The 18953-nt window shown below is 34.7% G+C and overlaps 1 protein-coding gene across 5 annotated transcripts in view; it reads left to right on the forward strand.

The window, feature by feature from the left end:
- Positions 1-18953, forward strand: part of ATRNL1 (attractin like 1) — a 427695-nt gene that overhangs the window by 213329 nt on the left and 195413 nt on the right. For all 5 annotated transcript variants that reach the window (XM_030276507.4, XM_002186719.7, XM_030276506.4 and 2 more), the window contains exon 26: positions 12809-12887. In XM_030276507.4, the coding sequence (XP_030132367.4) occupies positions 12809-12887 (79 nt within the window). The remainder of the gene's footprint in view (positions 1-12808; positions 12888-18953) is intronic.

Below are 18953 nucleotides of genomic sequence, written 5' to 3' on the forward strand. Positions count from 1 at the left end.
ATCCTTTATAGGTTTTGTGTTCCAAACTGAAAGATGAAATGGACATTTTACTGCTTGAATCAAAAGCTTCAAAACAGGCATTTTTTGAACTGTCTTATTGTATCAAAATGAACTGTTTTAAAAAGCATTATTCTGTAAGGAATTTATTTAAAACTATACATAATGAATACAAAATCTATGGTTATCTCTACAATTAGTACATGATCTACCAAGATACTGATATTGTATATCCTAGAACAAAAAAGATAAAGATAAATAGAAGCTATGTTTTAAAAAATAAGCAAAATATTATTGAAACTGTAGTGCTTCAGACCATGATAAGCATTGTTAAAAACCCCCACCTTATTTAATTTCTTTTTTTTTTTTCTTACTGGTAGGTTTTGTTGCAACTACTGGTTCAGTGACCTTTTCTCTAAGTGAGAGTAGTAACAGATTCCAAACTGTCTTAATAGACAGTGTGGCATCTTTGTTGCTGTGCTCAGTGCCTTGAAGACTTTTAGCCATCACACAAACTGAGAAGTCTGTGGTTTCTTTTCTTTCCACCTTCTTTGAAGAAATACAGATCTCATAGCAAAATTTCACAGGCAGCAAGTGTGAATGATGCTTCTTACTCTGAAGAAATGCAGTATGCACAGTTAATGAAAGTATATTTCTGTATTACCTGAACCAGTAAAACCCATAATATCCTAAAGAATGGCACTTTTTTTTTTTTTGTTTCAGACTCTAAGGTATAAAGAAATTTGCAGTGTTTTCAAGTCTCATATGAATATTTGGATTTAGCTAAATAGGTGCCAGGATATTTTAGACATTTCATAAGGGTATATGAAGTAGCTTTACTTTCTGAAAACATTATTTACTTCTTTAGATCACATCTGACATCCATCAGAATTGATTGTTTAATAATTGTTTGTTTTTATTATCTATGATTTGAGTTATTCTTGATGGAGACCTAAGAAACGCTTGATTTCTATACCTGCTTTTAAATAAAATCATAACAATATAACAGAATTTATAACAGTACTCAAGTAATTCCCAGATAATTATTTGTATTAAAAATCTGAAGCATAAGTTCTGGTAAGAAATGTGGTTAAATCTCATAATCAAAAACCAGGCAAGCATGAAATTGGTGCAGAGGACAAAGGTTAGCTGTTAATATACTTATGATAGGAAATGGCAAGCAAGTGCCAGAACTATGTTTTAAAAGCTTTTTTCAAATGCATTATGCCAACTACTAGTTCATCAGGCATGTTCTCTGAGCTCCCAGAATGATTGCTGCCCTTGCCTCTGGTACTTTGACTGAATAGAATATTTTAGTCACTTTTGTAACATATCTCCATAGTGTCATAAATTACACAATCTCCAGGTTTTATTAGGTAGACCACTATTAAACAATATGTGTTCTTTGAAAGTTTGAAAATCCTAATTTGTGTGTGCTTTAAGAAATTCCATGAAAAATTATGGTCATTTGGGATCAGGGGTACATTCTTTCCATTAAATCCTTCTATGAGCAGCCTAAATGAGAGAAAACAATATTCAAAGTATACCCAGTGCTTATTGCAGAAGGAGAGGATGGGTTTTTGGTAAAGATGAGCATGAACCACAACAGGAATTGTAGCAGATGCTGGAGAACCAGATTTATTAAATCCATATGTAGGACTGTGTGCTGCCTGCTGTGGGAGGGGGTGGCTGCATTTCAGCAGTGTCAGAACTCCAGGGAGCTTCAGGGCTTGAATCCACCACCCTGGGGGTGAACTCCTGCTCTTTACCAGCATCCTTTGGTCTGTGTCCCTGCCTTCATGTTTTGTTTCTATCAGAATGAAGGATGGTAAATTAGGGCTGGATTTTGGCGTGCTTATCTTTATGAGATCGAATATTAAACATCCTGAGAAAGACAAAAGCCAGTGTGTCAGGATCAGATCACAGCCACCATGGCTGATCAGAAAATCCAGAACTCTTATAAATCAAAATTAGAATATTTTATAATAATATCAAAATCAAGTTATCGTAGCAAAATGGATTTTAGTTTTGGGGCTAGAATAAAATTGATTTTTACATAGTGATTCATTAAAAGTTTTCACCTCAGAAGCACAGTGCTCTTTGGCTTCCACTGGGAAAAGCACGTCTGTACTGTGGTGGGCAATTTGAGTTGGGTTTCCTTTCTTTAAATATTTGTTTTGAATTGTTGAATGTAGCTTTGTGCCTTCTGCTCTCTGAATCACACAGAAACTTTGTCATCACTGTGGAGTTATTTGGTGTGTTCATATTTCTGGAGAAGGCAGCCACTTTTTATTGGCCTGCAGGCAAAGGAGATTCCCCAGTACCACTGGATCAGTTGCTCTTCAAAACAAGGGATGAGTCACTTAATCTGTCAGTGAACAGAACTGTTTTCCATTATTTTCTTCCTGTTTTTCATCTTTCTGTTAGTCCTTTGAGTAATTTGGAAGTGTGTGTGAGTGCTCACCATATTTTGCTTTCAACAAAATATGTTCCTCAAAACACAAATTATTCGCTCAGGTATCTGAAGATAGTCTATGTGTCTGTGTATAAAACAGGTACGGGCTTCTTTCTTCCTTAAAGTTTGGAAGTCTCACTTGTTTTATGTAGCAAATACAGTGAGAGGTGCTCATTGTGCCTCCTGAAGCTCTGTCATTTTCTCCTTTCAGAGGTGTGTCTTTCTAGAGCTGCATTCGATTTTGTATCCTAAGAAGCATCACAGATGATTCATACTGTGTTTATGTTTTTATTCCCTTCATTTTGTGATGTATTTTCTTAAATCCAGTTAGTCAGTTATTTTCTTAGACTTCAACAGCATCAGAGCTCACAGCAGTTTTTCTTCTAGAGTGCTTAATCCTTCCTGGTCACTTTTTATGAAAATCCAGTCCACTGTACTTTAAGCAAAAGAACTAGAATATGTTTCCATCTGTGATAAACGGACTTGGAATTTTGCTTTTGTCATTTTAATTCCAAAGAGAAGGAATTCAGTCTTCTTATGACATGTACCAGTTGAAAAGTTACCTTCAGAAGTTTGCTCCCAGATGTGAGGAATACATTGAAGTGGGGTGAAAGCTGATGAAGGAAAACAATAACAAAAAATAAAGGAAGTAAAAACATTAGTGTTTTCCTTCAGGCAGTGGTGTCACTGCCCATTACAGCGGGTGACAAGCAGCTTTGTCAAGCCCATGCCCGCTTCTCTCTGCAGGCGGGTCGGGGTGATGGGCTGGGCACTGAGTGACAGCCAAGAAATGAGCAATCTCCTCATGGCAGGGCAGAAATATTCCAGGTCCCTGTGCTCAGTTGTAATAACACAGAGAGAGAGAAAAAACAGTGATAGACCATGTGCTATGCTGTGAATTCCATACGTCCAAAAATATTAAATCTGATTATTCCTTTTTAGAAGAGATCTTATATCAAAGGAATTCATCTTCTTTATTGGAATATTAATGCAAATATTCCAGTAAAATTTCTAGGTTCTAAATGAAGTATTTTGTGTGGGAGGTTTTGTGGTCTTTCTATTTTATCTGTTGGAATCCAAGGTAGGGATGGCTATGTTTTGCCAATAAGAAGCAAAATTATGGAACTTCAACTGTGGACTCCAAAAGCCACACCAAGCAGTACACAGTAAAAACTAGTTATATAATCTATTTAAAATTTTTAGTCTGAATTTAATCTTCATATATGGCCCAATCATGTTCTGTATCATAGTTGGTTTTATATGTTTTCAATAATTTTTTTTGGTGATATTTTAGGAAAATACTCACCACTTGGAAAATTATATTTCTTTCCTAATATATTTTCAGTTGTCATTAATTGGAATTCTAATACCAGATTTAGGGGAATCAGGGGCTTTTTATTCTTTATCCAGTACAATTACAGAATTTTTTGTGTTCTTCTTGAATGATGCTTCTTTGGCCTGGAAATCTAAAATCCTTCCTCTGTCCTCAGGAAAATTGAATTTTTACAGGACTTTTAATAAGGAAAGTTATGACATTTTTACACCTACTCCTTTAGGTGTATTTGCCTTTTTGGAAAAAGTGTTGGAAAGGTTACAGATTGAAGGAAAAAGTTGTTTCAAATGTGTTAAATTTCTTCATTATATTTCAGTCCATCCTGCTAAACAATTCTGTCATGGTATGGTGGCTTTCAAGCATATTTATATTTCTGTGATGTATTATTAAAGAATAACAGCTGCACTAGAGAGGGAAGTGAAAAATAACAATGGGAGAAAATATTGAAAAATATTGAAAAAAATTTATTGAAATAATATGAATCTCTTGGTTTGGAAGGCTGCTGAAATTTAGGATTGATGACAATTCTTCCCTAAATTCACTAGCTGAAGGTAATTAGAATAAATTACTCTTTCTCTTCCCCCCGCCCCTTAATTTCAAATACTAAATTAGCATAAATCAGGAAGACCATTGCAAAAAAGCAAAAGTGAAAGTACAAATATTTTGTAATAGAAACAATATATTCAATTTCTAATTATTCTGGAAAGCTACTGCAGAAAATACTAAATTCTGTATTTCATAATTTGTCCAGAATGTCAGTGAACAAATATATATAAATTTTATATGTGGGTTTTTTTTTACATGTAACATCACATATTGAGAGAAATATAGAGTATTTCACCCATGAAGGGAAAACACATTAAATGATCTGAAATATTAAAGTATTTTCCATAACTAAAGAAACATTATCATGCTCCATGGGCATAAAATTCTATTTATTCAATGGAGATTAATTTCATTTTACATGAGATTAAATCATTTTGATTATAAATCTTTTTTATTTGTTGCTTCAAAGAGGTGAAAGGAAGAACTATGGAGGGTAAAAGTTCACATCTAGAGCTTTATTGTGTAATATATTTCAGAGTCCTTTTGCATGGTTCACTTTAATCTGATATTGGATTGGCAGATTAAATGGGAATGTTGATCTCTCAATCTCTCAATAACATCTTGGTGTACACTGCATCCGTTTTCCCTTTTTAGTTGAATATAAAGGCTGTTTGTATAATTGATCATTCATTGATACTTTACTATAGCAGCTTGTGGTATATTTATCATAAAACCACAGCTTTGTGGATGTATGCATGAATTGTGTATGTAGGAAAACAGAAATCTAAAAAAATGTATGTGTGCTTTTTTATAGTTATTTTTAAATAATTATTTTATTGAATAAAGTAATTTAATGCTCCCCTCTATCCTCTGTAACACTATGGCACATGTGCATCATGAAAAAAGTGCCAATACATTTTTTCATAATATTTTTTCTGCGAATTACCAGTTCCTGTTCAAACATTTCTTTTTTCTTTACTTTCAAGAAGATTTTTGATGCTTCATTGCACAGACCAATGAAAGACCAATGAACCCAGGCTTTGCAGAGGCAGTTGACAGAGATGATTTTAAACTGTTATAGGAATTTATGCCTTCGAAGAAGAAGGATTAAGTTGGTTTTCTGTATTGAATATATATTAATAAATTATTTAGCACAAAAATAGTAGCTATTCTGACTAATATATTAATACATATTATATTTTTATTTCATTGCTACTGCTTACTTTAAAATATAATTAATATAAAATGCAGTTGACACCATTGATACTTCAATCTCCCCGTTTCCCATTATGCATTCAGAGCTTAAATTGTTAAGCTTTATTTATACCATTATTGAAGTCTTAGTTTGTAATTTTATTTAATTTTGCTCTTCTGTCTCAATAAAGTTATTTTTATGACATTTCTAATAGTAATTTTTAATTTGCTGCTCTGGAGACTAACAGCATTCTTTTGGTTTCATGGTTTCAACCATGACAAAGTAAAACAAATGCAATGTGAATATTCTTTTCCATGCATTCTTACCAAATGCAGTGTTGAGTCTGGAAGGATCAGATTAGAAGGCATATATATATTTCTTATTAACTCTTAATCTGTTTTGTATAAGTTTGGTAGTTGTGGATGTGTGAGAAAAGAATTTTAAGGGAAGTTATGTGACACTTTATGCAAGAGTTGTTTATAGGGATATATGGATTTTCAGGACTGCATCAAAAAATAACATTTTAATCAGTCATCTGGATAAGAAGAATTATCTGTGTAATTAGTTTCAAATGAACTTGAAACTTGTTGCTTAACTTGTGTGAATTCTATTTGAGACAGAAATAAATACAAAATTTGCATTTAAATGATTTTTGGTAATATTTTGAGTTTTAAATACTATCGTAGATACTTTACCTCATATTCAGGCATTTCTTTAACTTTGCAGTTTGCAAAGCAAGAACCAAGTGCCTGAACTCAGTGGCTGTGTGGCTTTTGGATTACAGGGTTCACATTTTCTTGGGTTCCTTTAATTCAGAAAGAAACTGTGGGGGAAAAGAATGAAATATAGATCTAGGCTGATGGAACAAGTCCTGTCATACTTATGGCTGTGCAACAATGACATTTTGTAGCTGAAGAGGGAAAGATTGCAGCTCTCAGTTTTCAGTTCCAGAAAATGGAGTGTGGGAGCCAGTGCGTGGAGCTGCTGGTGCTGGTGGTGTTGGCATGACAAGCAGGAGTAGGAAAAGGACATTCCTGAATCACCTGGGTGGTGATGCTGGCTTTGTTGGCAGTGCCTTTCCCTGGCTGTGCCACCCAGAGCCCTCCCTGAGCAGGAATTCAGCACTCCTGGCTGAAATGTCTTGGCTCCACAGCCAGGATTTATTTCCCTGACCCCACGCACTGCACTACCATGAGCTGGAATTTGCATATCCTACTTCCTTGCTAGCCAAAACTACTTTTCCCTAAATCTTTATACATTTTAATTTGGAATTGTAACACTTCATTCCCAGAATTGTTCTAAATTGCTAATCACAGAAACAGTCCTACTTATAATGATGTTTATAAAACTTTCTGATTCATAGCAATTTAATTAATCATTAAAAAACATACTGCTGTCATACACATCAGACTTCTCATATTATGTTTACAATGCTTTGTGCTTCAGATAATCCTGTTGAAATCTTTGGAGCTGCTTGTCATGTGTGTACCAGTTAACACAAGGATGGTTGAACCCAGCCCATCATAATCATAAACACAATGTTCTTGTCAAGTACAATGAAAGAAATCAATTGCTGTGACAATAATTGCTATTTGAAGTCACGGTGTTAGAAAAATAATTGTTCAATTATTTTTATTTTAGAATTGTGCTTGCTTTATAAAATATCAATTAAAATGTGCTCTATTTGCCAATAAAAAGATAGTAAATAATGTGTTGGGAAAGCAGTTCTTAGAAAAAACAGTTTCTGTTAGGAAACTTTTGCAGTACTACCTTGAAAATATTAATTTAGGCATGAGACTTGTTTGCATATATCCACATTAAAAAGTTTTTTGGTCACCTGTTTGTTTTAGTCCATATGTTCAATGTTAGTTCATGTTAGTACTAGAAGAGAAACAACAGAGTGCGGGGTCACTCTTTAGGTTGCTAATTAGTGAACTGTACATTTTTGTGCCCCTGTCACAGAAAGATCAACAGGCAGGAGTTTGTGGATACAGAGGAATATTTAATTACTGTCTCAGCACAGCAAGACTCAAGTGATTGAGCAATAATTACCTTGATGGCCCAACTCCTATGTTCAAAAAGACTTGGGAGAAGCCTTTAAAATACGTACAAATATATATATGTGGGCAGTAAATGAGCCTGCTATGCCCCTAACAATCTAAATGGAAGGAATTTTGGGAGCTTCTGTCTTTCTTGGTGAGCAGTGTGAACAAACAGATGATCACTGTGCAGGATGGTGCTGAGGACCTGACATCCACACTGAATGCTTTTTTTTTTATCTATGAATTTGCTGTAGTTTAGTTGCATGGACTAACAGCCCCTTTGGCTCTGGAGTGAACATTGCGCATCTTCTGATTGAGCTCCAGGGCTGCTGCCCAGGGGCACTCAGGGGTTGGCTCAAAAGCTCATTCCAGATCCACACCAGGCCAGCAGTGAGGAGTTCCCTTGGGACACAAGGGTGGGTGTGGGATGTGTTGGAGCATGGGGACAGGATGATGGCATTTGGTGGAGCAGCCTTGGCACCCTGTGCTGCTCCCAGGGTGGGCCCAGCCAGGGGTGCTGCCCCACGCTCAGCTGTGGGTTGCTGCTGTACCTTGTCCTGCAAGAAGAGTCAACGTGATGGCTGCTCAACATCATTTTTCATTTCAGCAGATTTAAAAGCATACTAGATGCAAGTTAAAGTTTTGAAAAAGTGTTTGCTTTCATCTGTTTGTGGAAATAATTTATTTTGGATTATTGTACAAATTACTGTTTTAAGTAAAGTCATAGAAACAACAATTATTCTCTTTGTATGTTAAATGATCAGACAATGAAAAAAGAAATAACAAAGGATGGCATGTTTTGTTTTGTTTACCTTACATTTACAGTATTTATTCTGAAAATATTTGTGTTTAGTTCATGAAACAGTTCCTTTTACATCCCTGAAAAAATAAGTAAATTTTGTCACTTTAACTAAAGTATTACTTTGATGCAATATGTAATTAATAGGCATTAATGCCTAATGAAAAAAAAGGAATTTTGTAGTGTACTTATAATGCTTTCATAGAGCTTAAGGCACAAATGTGTCATTAATTCATCTAGTCTAAACATGCTGATCATTACATTTCACAGACTTCCCCCTCTATTTATCCATGCAATTTAAATTTCTTTAAGGATATCTACACATTTTATTTAAGTTTGTCCAGAAGAAGCAGCAACACATCCACTAATACCCCTAACACTTTTTAGTTTGCTGTCTAAAGAAACACAGAGAAACTAATTTCTGCTTCTGAAGTTAAAACACTTTCATTTCTTCAGCCAGGTCTGCACTAAATATGCCTAAATGTGACCTCTGGAGGTCAAAAATTTGCTCTGTAGCTTGCAAAAATAGTTATGGAGGAGTAATTACTCCTTGCAATTTCCCTTCTCTTTGTTCTGTTAAATCACTATTTCTGTTTTCATATTACCCAGAGCCCTTCTGGGAAGAGCATCTGCATAGCCCAGACCTCCCCGCTAGCCCTGGTGTTCTCTTGTTTCCTTGGCCACTTTCCTGTGCTGTGCTGGACACAAACTCTGTTCAAGGCTTCTTCCTCTGCATTCATCGATGCTCCGATTGTTCATGGTCTCCAAAATCATGCTGGGACAATAACTTTCAGTCAACCTGTAATCCAGGCAACTGGTGATGGGTTGCTCGTTTTCAAGCATGCTTTTTTAGTGTTTCCTCCTGTTTTGTTCCACGTAGTTGGAAGGGGAAACTGTGCAAAACTATCCTTATCTTCCGGGACTTAATTTCTTCATTCTGGAGAGCACAAAATCTTGATAATGCTTGGGCTGCTGTAGTTTTAAGAGTGTCTTAGTATGGCAATTGTCCTCTTGGGAAGATTTACATTGATAAGTGCAGAAAGTCATTCACTCTGTACTCTGGGTTAGCATCTCATAACCCATGTGCTTTGCAAAGACATTTATCCAAATGTCTGTTGATTTGGATGTCATTCAGAGTCTCAACTGGTAGTCAGAGATGGTGGACATAATCTATGATCATGTGGATTAACTGCAGGCAAGTTGCCACTTGATCTCTTCCAAAAGTGAAATGATTAATTTGTAAAGTCACTGTCAGCAAAAGATTTTGTCCAAATTTTGAATACTTTCTGTGATTTTTCTCTCTATTCTCTACATGTTTTCCAATCTCCTTTCAGAAAATGCCATTGGCAGAGCTTTAAGAACAAGTCTGATAGTATCTGTTTTGGCAGTGCCTTGTAGAGTGATTATTTTATCTCTCAAGTGCTGCTTACTACTGTGCACCTGAGTATTTAAGGTTGTTTTAACCCTTTCTGTTTCAGCACCCCAGCAGTAATTCATACTGAATTGTCATTCACAGTGGTCTCTAAACTGAAGCGGTTTGGGAACTGCTTCGTTCCAAGGGGAAAAGAAATCCTTTGCAATGTAAATTATGCCTGACTTCCTTGTTCTCATAAATACAACTTAGAAATGATTGTGTATTTAAAAAAACCTAGAAGTGGACCATTGTACAATCTCTAACTTCTGTGCCATTAACCATTATTAACCACTTCTGTCTTTGTGTCATGCATAGACCTCTCAGCTATTATATATTTGTCCCATCAAAACTGAGTGGATCAGATACTGTGGGAGCTTTGCATCCCATCTAGAAGTTCCCTTTTCTGATGTTGGTCCCCTGCTGAGAGTTTCTTTTTTTATCTGGCTGGTGGCCAATTTTTAAGTAATTTAATTTGCACTACACTTTCTGTTTTTGTATCTCCGTCACAAAGAGGAGATAAAAACTATAAAGGGGGACTGGAGAGCATCCACCTGTACCTGTTCTGCGTTTTTTTACATTTTTTGCCAGTGCTAATGCCTTTATCATGGCTTCCTTGAACTCCCTATTGTTTCAAAGCCAAAGATAACTTTTTTTCTCCTATCATTTCATCCCCCTGACCAAGCTGACTGCTTTCCTTTATACCTTTTAAATTCAGTTTAGATTTTTAGAGATAAGGTGATGGTTGCTTCAAGGTACAGACACACTATAGATTTATGCTCTGACATCCCAATTCTTTCTGGTTTGTTCTTTATTCCTTTTCTAATATCTTGCAACATCCTATTTTCTGTTTTGACTGCTACTAAACATTCAGTTGAAATGTTCAAAGAACTATCTGCAATGACTTCAAGATCATTCTCTTGAGTGGTAATTGCTAATTTAGAACCTATCATTGTGTATTTGTAGCTAGTAGTGGTGCTTTTTTTTTTTCCTTGTGCAGAATTGCCTTCATTGTCACTAAATTTCATTCTCTTATTTTATTGCCAAGTCACTCTGTATTGTGAGATCCTTTGCAGTCAGCTTTAATTTTTATTGCCCTACATAAACCAAGGATGTTATCTCACCACAGCCTGGAACTAGGTTAATTTCACAAAATCTATTTTCTGTGTATTTCTGCTCTTCTTTAACATGAATTTTGATTTTTTCCCCCTTCTATTAATATTTAAACCCCCCTTAAAAAAATTACTTGCCAAGAAAAGATTATACAAAAGTCACATTAGCAATGCTGTACCTTTCAGTGGTTTATAGTATTTTATGGATGTGTCTTTAAGACACTCATTTCTGATTTTAGTTTTGCAAGTAATTAATGTTTTGACTGATGACAAGAAAATTCAGTTTATGACCCACTCCACTGAAACACAGAGCATGGAATCCATATGTCTGAAGTCTTTCAGCCAGAACTCTGAATATTTTCTATTCTACTAACTTAAAAGAACTGTTCAAGAAATTAATAAATGTGAAGGACAGAATTTTCTAAGGGTACAGATTCTCTTCCTGGTCATAATAAATCAGTCACACAGTGCAAGGCTGTATTAGTTTCTTGTGTCCAGCTCCCTTGCATGTATTAACCTTTTCTAAATTCCAGGAGAACTGAGTTAAAAATTGCAAACAGAGTTGCTGTTGTTTCCCTAATTTAGCGGGTTTTGGAAGAACTGTAGAGGAGGAGAAGAGTGAGATGGCATTTCCTAATTTCATGCACAGCATCCCAATCTCTAGCAGCACATCAGTACCCTGATGCTGCCCTAAAGCATCTGTTGCAGGTGCCAGCTGGACAGTGCAGTGTAGAGGAAGGGAAATTTCTGGGAAATACTATTTATAAGTCCTTCTTGACTTAAAAACCTTAGAAGATGTTGCTGCAAAACTGAGTTTATTCTAGTGCTCAGTGGGTTTTTTTTTTTAGTTCTGCTCTTCCCTAGACAACCCAATATAAATTTACAATCACTTGTACATGCTTTAAAAGGGAGACATTGGTGCTATTTTGCACATATGCACAGTACTTCTCTGAATAATACTACTTCCAGAAATCTTGGTATTTCCTGTATTAAAGAATATATTTTGAAGCCTTTTGGCAGAAAATAAAAACCTGTGGATGTCTAGTGTTAGTGTTATATTAATTGAAACCACTTTATACAGCAGAGGAGCCAACATGGTGTGAAAGTTCTTCACACAATTAGTAAATCCAGATACTTATATTAAAAAAACTGTCTAAAAATTTGAACGATCTTCTGAGTAATTACAAGTGCTAGCTTTAGAAGCCTTTTTTCAATATTCAGAAACTCACTAAAAGAGGTTGAGTTCAATGATCTTTCTACTAAAATACTTAATGAATTAAATGCTACAATACAAAGATACTGAAGCAAGAGAGAAGGTAGGTTCTCTGATTGTGCACTGCAGGTGTTTAATTTTCATTTTTTTTTCCTTCTGTTTTGTGTTTAGAACTTTAATGTGTTGATGTCCTTGGAGAAGTTTTCCCTGGGTAATTACCCATGGAAATATTCAATAAGATAACACAGGCCTATTGTCACTGTGCAAACCCAGTTCTTCAAACTAATTACACTCCTTGTGTAGTTACCCTTCCTGCATCCCAGGAAATTACTCAGAATTTATAAAGTGAAAGAAATATAAATTGCTATAATTTTTTTTTTTTATACTTCATCCTCTTTTTCCATCTACTAAACGTGGACCAGGTAGTGCATATTTGTTGAGGCTGTTGTGGGTGTGTGGATGGTTGTACTGAAGCTTATTCCATGCTAATGGAAATTTCCAGGAGAAAACCAGAGCATGAGATGTGCAGTTGCTTTTGAATTTGAATGGTTGACTCTCTGTAATTCTGGTAGAGTTTCATTTTCCTCAATTTTTGGGGTTTATTTTCCCATGCTAGAATGCCTTTTTGTTGTTTTGTTTTGATACCCTAAAAACATAATCTTTTCACAAGTTACAATTCTTATTTTTTTTCTTTTGTAATTGCAGTTGTTTCTTATCCTTACTGCTGGTAGCTGCTGTCGTTTGGAAAATCAAACAAACCTGTTGGGCTTCTCGACGGAGAGAGGTATCAATGACTTTGAGATTATTGTAGTAGCTTTATCTTTCAGAATAAGTTGAGAACTTTGATGAACAGTCACTCCTCCCTTTTCTCCTGTATAAAGGAGGAAAACAATTTAAATGATTTTATACCTCTGTCTTTTTTATGCTGAAAAAGAAAAATTTGTTACTTTCTTCTATCAAAAATTAAAGGAATTATAGCACTAGTCTGCAGAAAGATAAATTTTCCTTATGGTGGCATATTTAGAATATTTAGAATATTCTAGATTTTAAATAGAGTAGAATATTTAGAATATTCTAATAGAATTGAATAGAATATTTCAGTTGAAAGGTTCCTACAAAGAATTATTCAGCCTGACCATTTCAGGGCAGACCAAAGGTTAAACCATATTATTAAGGGTATTGTCCAAATAAATAACAATTTCTTATACACTGATGAGCTTGGAGCACTGACCCCTTTCTAGGAAGTCTATTCCAGTGTTTGACCACTTTCTCTGTAAATAAATGTTTCCTAATATCCAACCTGAACCTCCCCTTAAAGGAGCAAATTTCTCTATTAGAATCAGCCATTAAATCTGTGGCACAATTAAAATCTTCTTTATACATAGAATCACCTTATTCTTTTGTGGTCTAAATTCTTACAGCCGTATTGAAAAAATCTGGCCCAAATCTTTGTTCTTATCTGCTCAACAATTTATTGCACTTAAATGAGGTTAAACTTTATCAATGCTACTAGATGTGTATGATTGCATACTGATAGTTGTGATATTTCATTTTGTTCTCATAAATGAGATCTAAAATTTGTATAGACAACGATGCTTTCCCTTCTTAAGCTTATAATCTTGATGATTTTTGGAAAGACCACTTGCTTAATGTACTATAATCCTGAGGGTTTATTTTAAAGGCAAGCTTTGATCTACTTAATGATTTTTTTCTTAGTATACTGGCACTAGGAATGTTTAAATAACTTTTTTTACTGTAGATCTACACTGAATTTATATATGCTTTACAAGAGTTAGGTAACTAGCACTTACAATTTTCCTTCTCTGAAATTATAATGTACTAATGCCAAGGTTTAGCTTCAAGTGGTGCTACAAAAGAAAATATATGTTATTGGTACTTGCTTCCATTTGGTATTTTTTTTTATTCATATGAATATTGTTAAGAATTTTCTGAGGGCAAATTCTCACCTATTTCTTTTTACTTGCCAAATATAGATGAAAGTTACTTTAGCCACATTATTCAACTTAACATTATTTAATTTAAATTTGTCTCAATACTTTGATACTTCTGTGCAAAACTGTGTTCTGATAGAATGTAGTAGTTAATTGATTTAATTTCTCATGTTAATGAGATTGGTTTATTGATGCTTTTAAGAACAAATATGAATGTACCTATTTCCAGATCTAGAGGGTCTGGTCTGTGTTCTGTGATGGCTCTCCTATATTTTTGAAATATAATATTTTTAATGTGGTCTTTAGGCATCATTTGATAATGAAAACATTCTCGTAAATGAAGTTTCTGAACTTTTCCAAGATTTATTTTCCTAATGTCATCAAAAGTACTTCTAAGACTGTTATGAAAGCTAAAAGAAGCTGTTTGATAAATGTAAAATAAACATCAATCAACTTCTTCAGTAGAGCAAAAGAAAAAGACATATTTGGCAACTGGATTAGAACTCAGAGCTTCCTGGTTGGTTTTGAATCTTGGCTTTCCTTGGGTATAACCAGAGAAACTTGGTTTTCTCTTGTAACTAGAGTTCAGTAGCAGTATGAATTGTAAATGCTGAAAGAAATCTCCTTTATTTTCAATCTGCTCTTGACCACCAGCTGCAGTCATGTCAAATACAAGTTTTTGATTACATTCCATGCAATATTTGCCTTTAATCTAGCTAGAAAAGTTGTTTTTATATGTAACATATAAGATTTTGCAATTAAGTGTTGCAAATAAATCGTATGAATAGCACACAGAGACAATCTACCGTTGAAAAGATTTCTGATGTATCTACTTTAAAGCCCATTTGGTGGATGAGCTTTTCATCTCTTTCATCATTCTTTAAAGACATGAATGTTTGTTTGGATGTTACCTTCAATATGGATCCAAACTAAATAGAAATAAAACAAGAACACAAACAAATACAGAAAAGCTTGCTGTTAAAAGCTGTGCATCCTTTTATTGTTCCTCCCAATTTTCTTTCCCCTGAAGGAGGTGGAACATTATCATCCAGTTCTTGTCATCTTTTAGTAATACATTCTATCAGGCTCTTGAGATAAGCCAATAATTTTTTTAAAGATTTGTAGAGCCCTATGTGTAGCTGAAAATTCAGGACTTGTCCTGTTTTGCCTTCTGACTTTAATGCTTGGCTAAATTGGAATGTTATTGATTCCAAATTGAGCATGGCATGGCCTCAATCCAGTACAAAGCAGGAGCAAGTTGTTTGCATTGTGAAGAGGGAATGTCTCAGTTATCCCACTAATTTAGAAATTTTCCCTCCAGTTTCTTTCCTAATTCATTGCTCATTCAGCAAATACTTGCTTTCCACTGCCCATATCTTACTGAGCAGTTTGAATTTAGGTTCCATCATTTGTAAATGTAAGAAACAGTTACATTGTGTATACATGAAAATGGACAAATAAGTGTCTTCCAAAATACTTTAACTGATGTTTGTCTCCACTGAATTTAACTTGCTCATAACAAAATTTTGGTTCATTTTTTTTTTTTTTATCTACATTGCTGTCTCTTGAGATATATTTTATCCCAGGTTTTTGAACTCTATATTTATACTTTAACTCTTGTATGAGCTTCTCTCCTGCCTTCTGAAAGGGCAAGGGACAGCAGACACTGTCTTACCTTATACCATCAAAGTTATTCACATTCTGCATTGAGGGAAAACGGAAAGTATCATTCTTTTATTTTATAGTTCCAAAAAGATCAGTGAAACTTTGAGCAGGAGAACATGAACAGGCTCCTGCCGGGCATCCCTTGACACCTTCCACCACACATCCCTCCCATGGATTTGTGACATTTTAAAAAAGGTTTTTAAGAACGGATGAAGGAAGAGAGTGGAATATTACTCATCTCAGGGAGCTTGTTCCTTGAGAAGATTAATACAGATTACAATGAGGTGGTTTCCAAAGCATAATTCTTATAGCAGTATATTGATTAAAAAAACCTCCAAAGTCCCAAGAAAACAAAAACAAAACAGGAGGAATTTGGAATATTCATGACAGAGCAAGATAACATTTACAGGTAAGTGGGAAAATTGATGCAGGAGTAGAAAAAGGGAAAGATGTATTTGTTTATCAAATAAAGGAATTCCTAAATATTGCAAGATTTAGGAAAAGCAAAGCATTTTTTAGAAGAGTCCTACACTATGTTAAAAGATCAGATCTATATTCTAGGTTCTAATATCTCATCCTTCTTTTTACTCCAAAGGCTCACAAATCTTTCTACTGGCACCTTTCTCAGTAAAATTTTACTTTTTAGTTCACTGGATGAAAAACCAAAAGCTGTCATTTTCTCCCAAATGATTTGTTGGGCCTCTTGCATTTTATACCCTAAATTCACACAAGAGCCCATCCATGAAGCTCCAATCTGACTGTTTTCCTCCTTTATACAGGAAAAGATCTATCACCCAGATTTGCCAAATAAGAAATATGGAGGGAATATTATTTGTTTTCTCTGCGTGTTTCACATCTAAAATATTCATTCAGTTTTCTGCTGAGAATACGCACAAGACCATCTGTTCATAGATCATTTTACTGAAAACTTGATAGGTTGCCTGCCAGATTTGTAGTGGCTCAAAGGTTTTATCTCATGAACTTCTGATTGGAAGGCATCTCACTGCAGATAGGATCTGCATCCAAATGATTTCTTTGTAATAGTGCATTGAAATTTTTGCTGACAAGATTACACTGAGGTCACTAACAAACTCACGCAGATGGGATAACAAACCATACATCTTCTAGCTGAGTTATTTTAGCAAAGTGTTTACCCTTCCTAAGGTAAACCAGTTACTGCTTAGATTTCCTTTTGTGCACTTTTTGTACTCCTAGGCCCATCAGATGTTCTTAAGAATTGTTACTTTTAATCCAAAAGATGTGCATAAAGTACCTTCTTCTCTTCACTCAGACACACAAAAGACATGTGCCAATGTGTCATGTGTTGTTATATAGAATCATAGAATATAGAATTGTTTGAGCTGGGAAGGACCTTTAAAGGTCATCCAGTCCCACCCTGCTGCAATGAGCAACTTCTCCCAGAACAGGCTGCTCAGAGCCTCATCCAGCTTGAACTTGAATGTTCCCAGACATGGAGGCTTCACCACCCTGATAGTAAAGATATTTTTCCCTATATCTAGTCTGAAATATGCATTTGCGTATATTGGATCAGTCAATTAGTTAAAATATATCTGTACTTTTTTTAAAAATGTAAATCACTGTTTTATATATTATTTTAATTATATACCAGAAAAACAGTGCATATCTTTAAAAATTACTTTGATTCTTATTTCCTCATGTAATACACTATAAAGCTCTTGGGCAATGAGGAAGTACTGCATGATTGCACTTTTAGGTAAAAATGCTTGAAAGCATGGATTGTGTGTGTAAAGTACTTGCCTAACTTTAAAGGTTAATATAATTTATATATAGCATCTCATTATACAGTCAGCTGTGCACCATTTGCCTGTCTTAAAGAATAGCATATACAAACATAAAAACATGGAATTGTAGAAAATGCTTGCTTTATACATTGTGTGGGTGCCACTCAAGTTATTGCTTCTGTTTATTACAAATACTTATGTTTGTTTAAAAAACCTTCCACCTTTCTGCCTTGGTTTGGTTACCAAGGTAGTTTTATTCTCCTAAATATTCAAAAGTTCTTACAAATAGACAAATGAAACTGAAATAGACTACTTTTTAATAGCAGTAACAATTCATGTAATAGCTTTAGGCTCATTTCTATGGTAACTCTAATAAGAACCAGGAAGTTCAGTTATGTCAATAGCACTAAGAAATGTGGAGAATAGGAGAATATGTGCATTTCAGCTTGAGCTTTTTTTGCTTTCTATTCAAATGACAATATTTTAAAGTATTCCTTTTAGAAAAGACAGTAATGACTTTTGGTGTATATGATATTGCTTATGGAATGCAACACATTTACTTTAGCAATACTAAAACACAGAGAATATGGTGTATTCTTGAACAACAGCTTTTGAAGGAGCAAAAGCAATACTTTGTGTTTCAGGGTGAGCAAGGAACTAACAACAGCAGATGTAAGGAAACCAAGAAATATTGACATGCATAATTAATTTACCCCAATGTGTACTAGTATTCGTGCGTGTAGGTGTCTACAGGATTATATAGTTTATTAGTTTAAAAGTTGTTAAGCTCACAGATAATTTTTCTTTTTTGCTATCTTCTTGTCTGTTGCTTAGCAAATATCTTACACATCTGTATGTAGTTACTCATAGGCTGTGTGAGTAATCCTACTGAAGTCAAAGGAGCTATTCATAGGACCAGAATCTCAACTTGTTATACTGCTCAGGCTCCTCTGAAATCAGTAGAGCTATGACTGCTTATTTCAGCTGTGGATCTAGTTTTACTGAGGGTAACTGGGGTATTTATTTTAGGCTTATGTTTTCTGCATTCTCTCCAACCTAAAATTTAGGTTCCTCTCTGAATGAACCTTTTGAACAATATGCCTGGGTAGCTGATGCTAGACCTTGTCTCAGGACTCCCTCTGCAGTCAGTATAAAAGGCACCTCCAAATGACAATTTATCCTGCCCAATTTTCACAGTGTTCACTCTTTATGTTCTGATACTTGTGGGGACCTGACGTCTTTTTAACAATACAAATAACCCATTGAGTCAAATCTCACATACTGAGAGTTATTCTTCGCTTTCTTTGCTTTCGTTTTGTAAAATTGAGGTTGTATTTATAATACTGTCATTTCATAAAAGTAAGCATCTGATTAATTCTTATATTGGTAATTCTCACAACATGCTTGTTCTCTGTAAAAAAGTATTAAATGGTGCCAGTGACAGACCCAATATTACATTGAAAAAGTTAC

This window comes from Taeniopygia guttata, chromosome 6, assembly GCF_048771995.1.
Source record: "Taeniopygia guttata chromosome 6, bTaeGut7.mat, whole genome shotgun sequence".
Classification (NCBI taxonomy): domain Eukaryota; kingdom Metazoa; phylum Chordata; class Aves; order Passeriformes; family Estrildidae; genus Taeniopygia; species Taeniopygia guttata.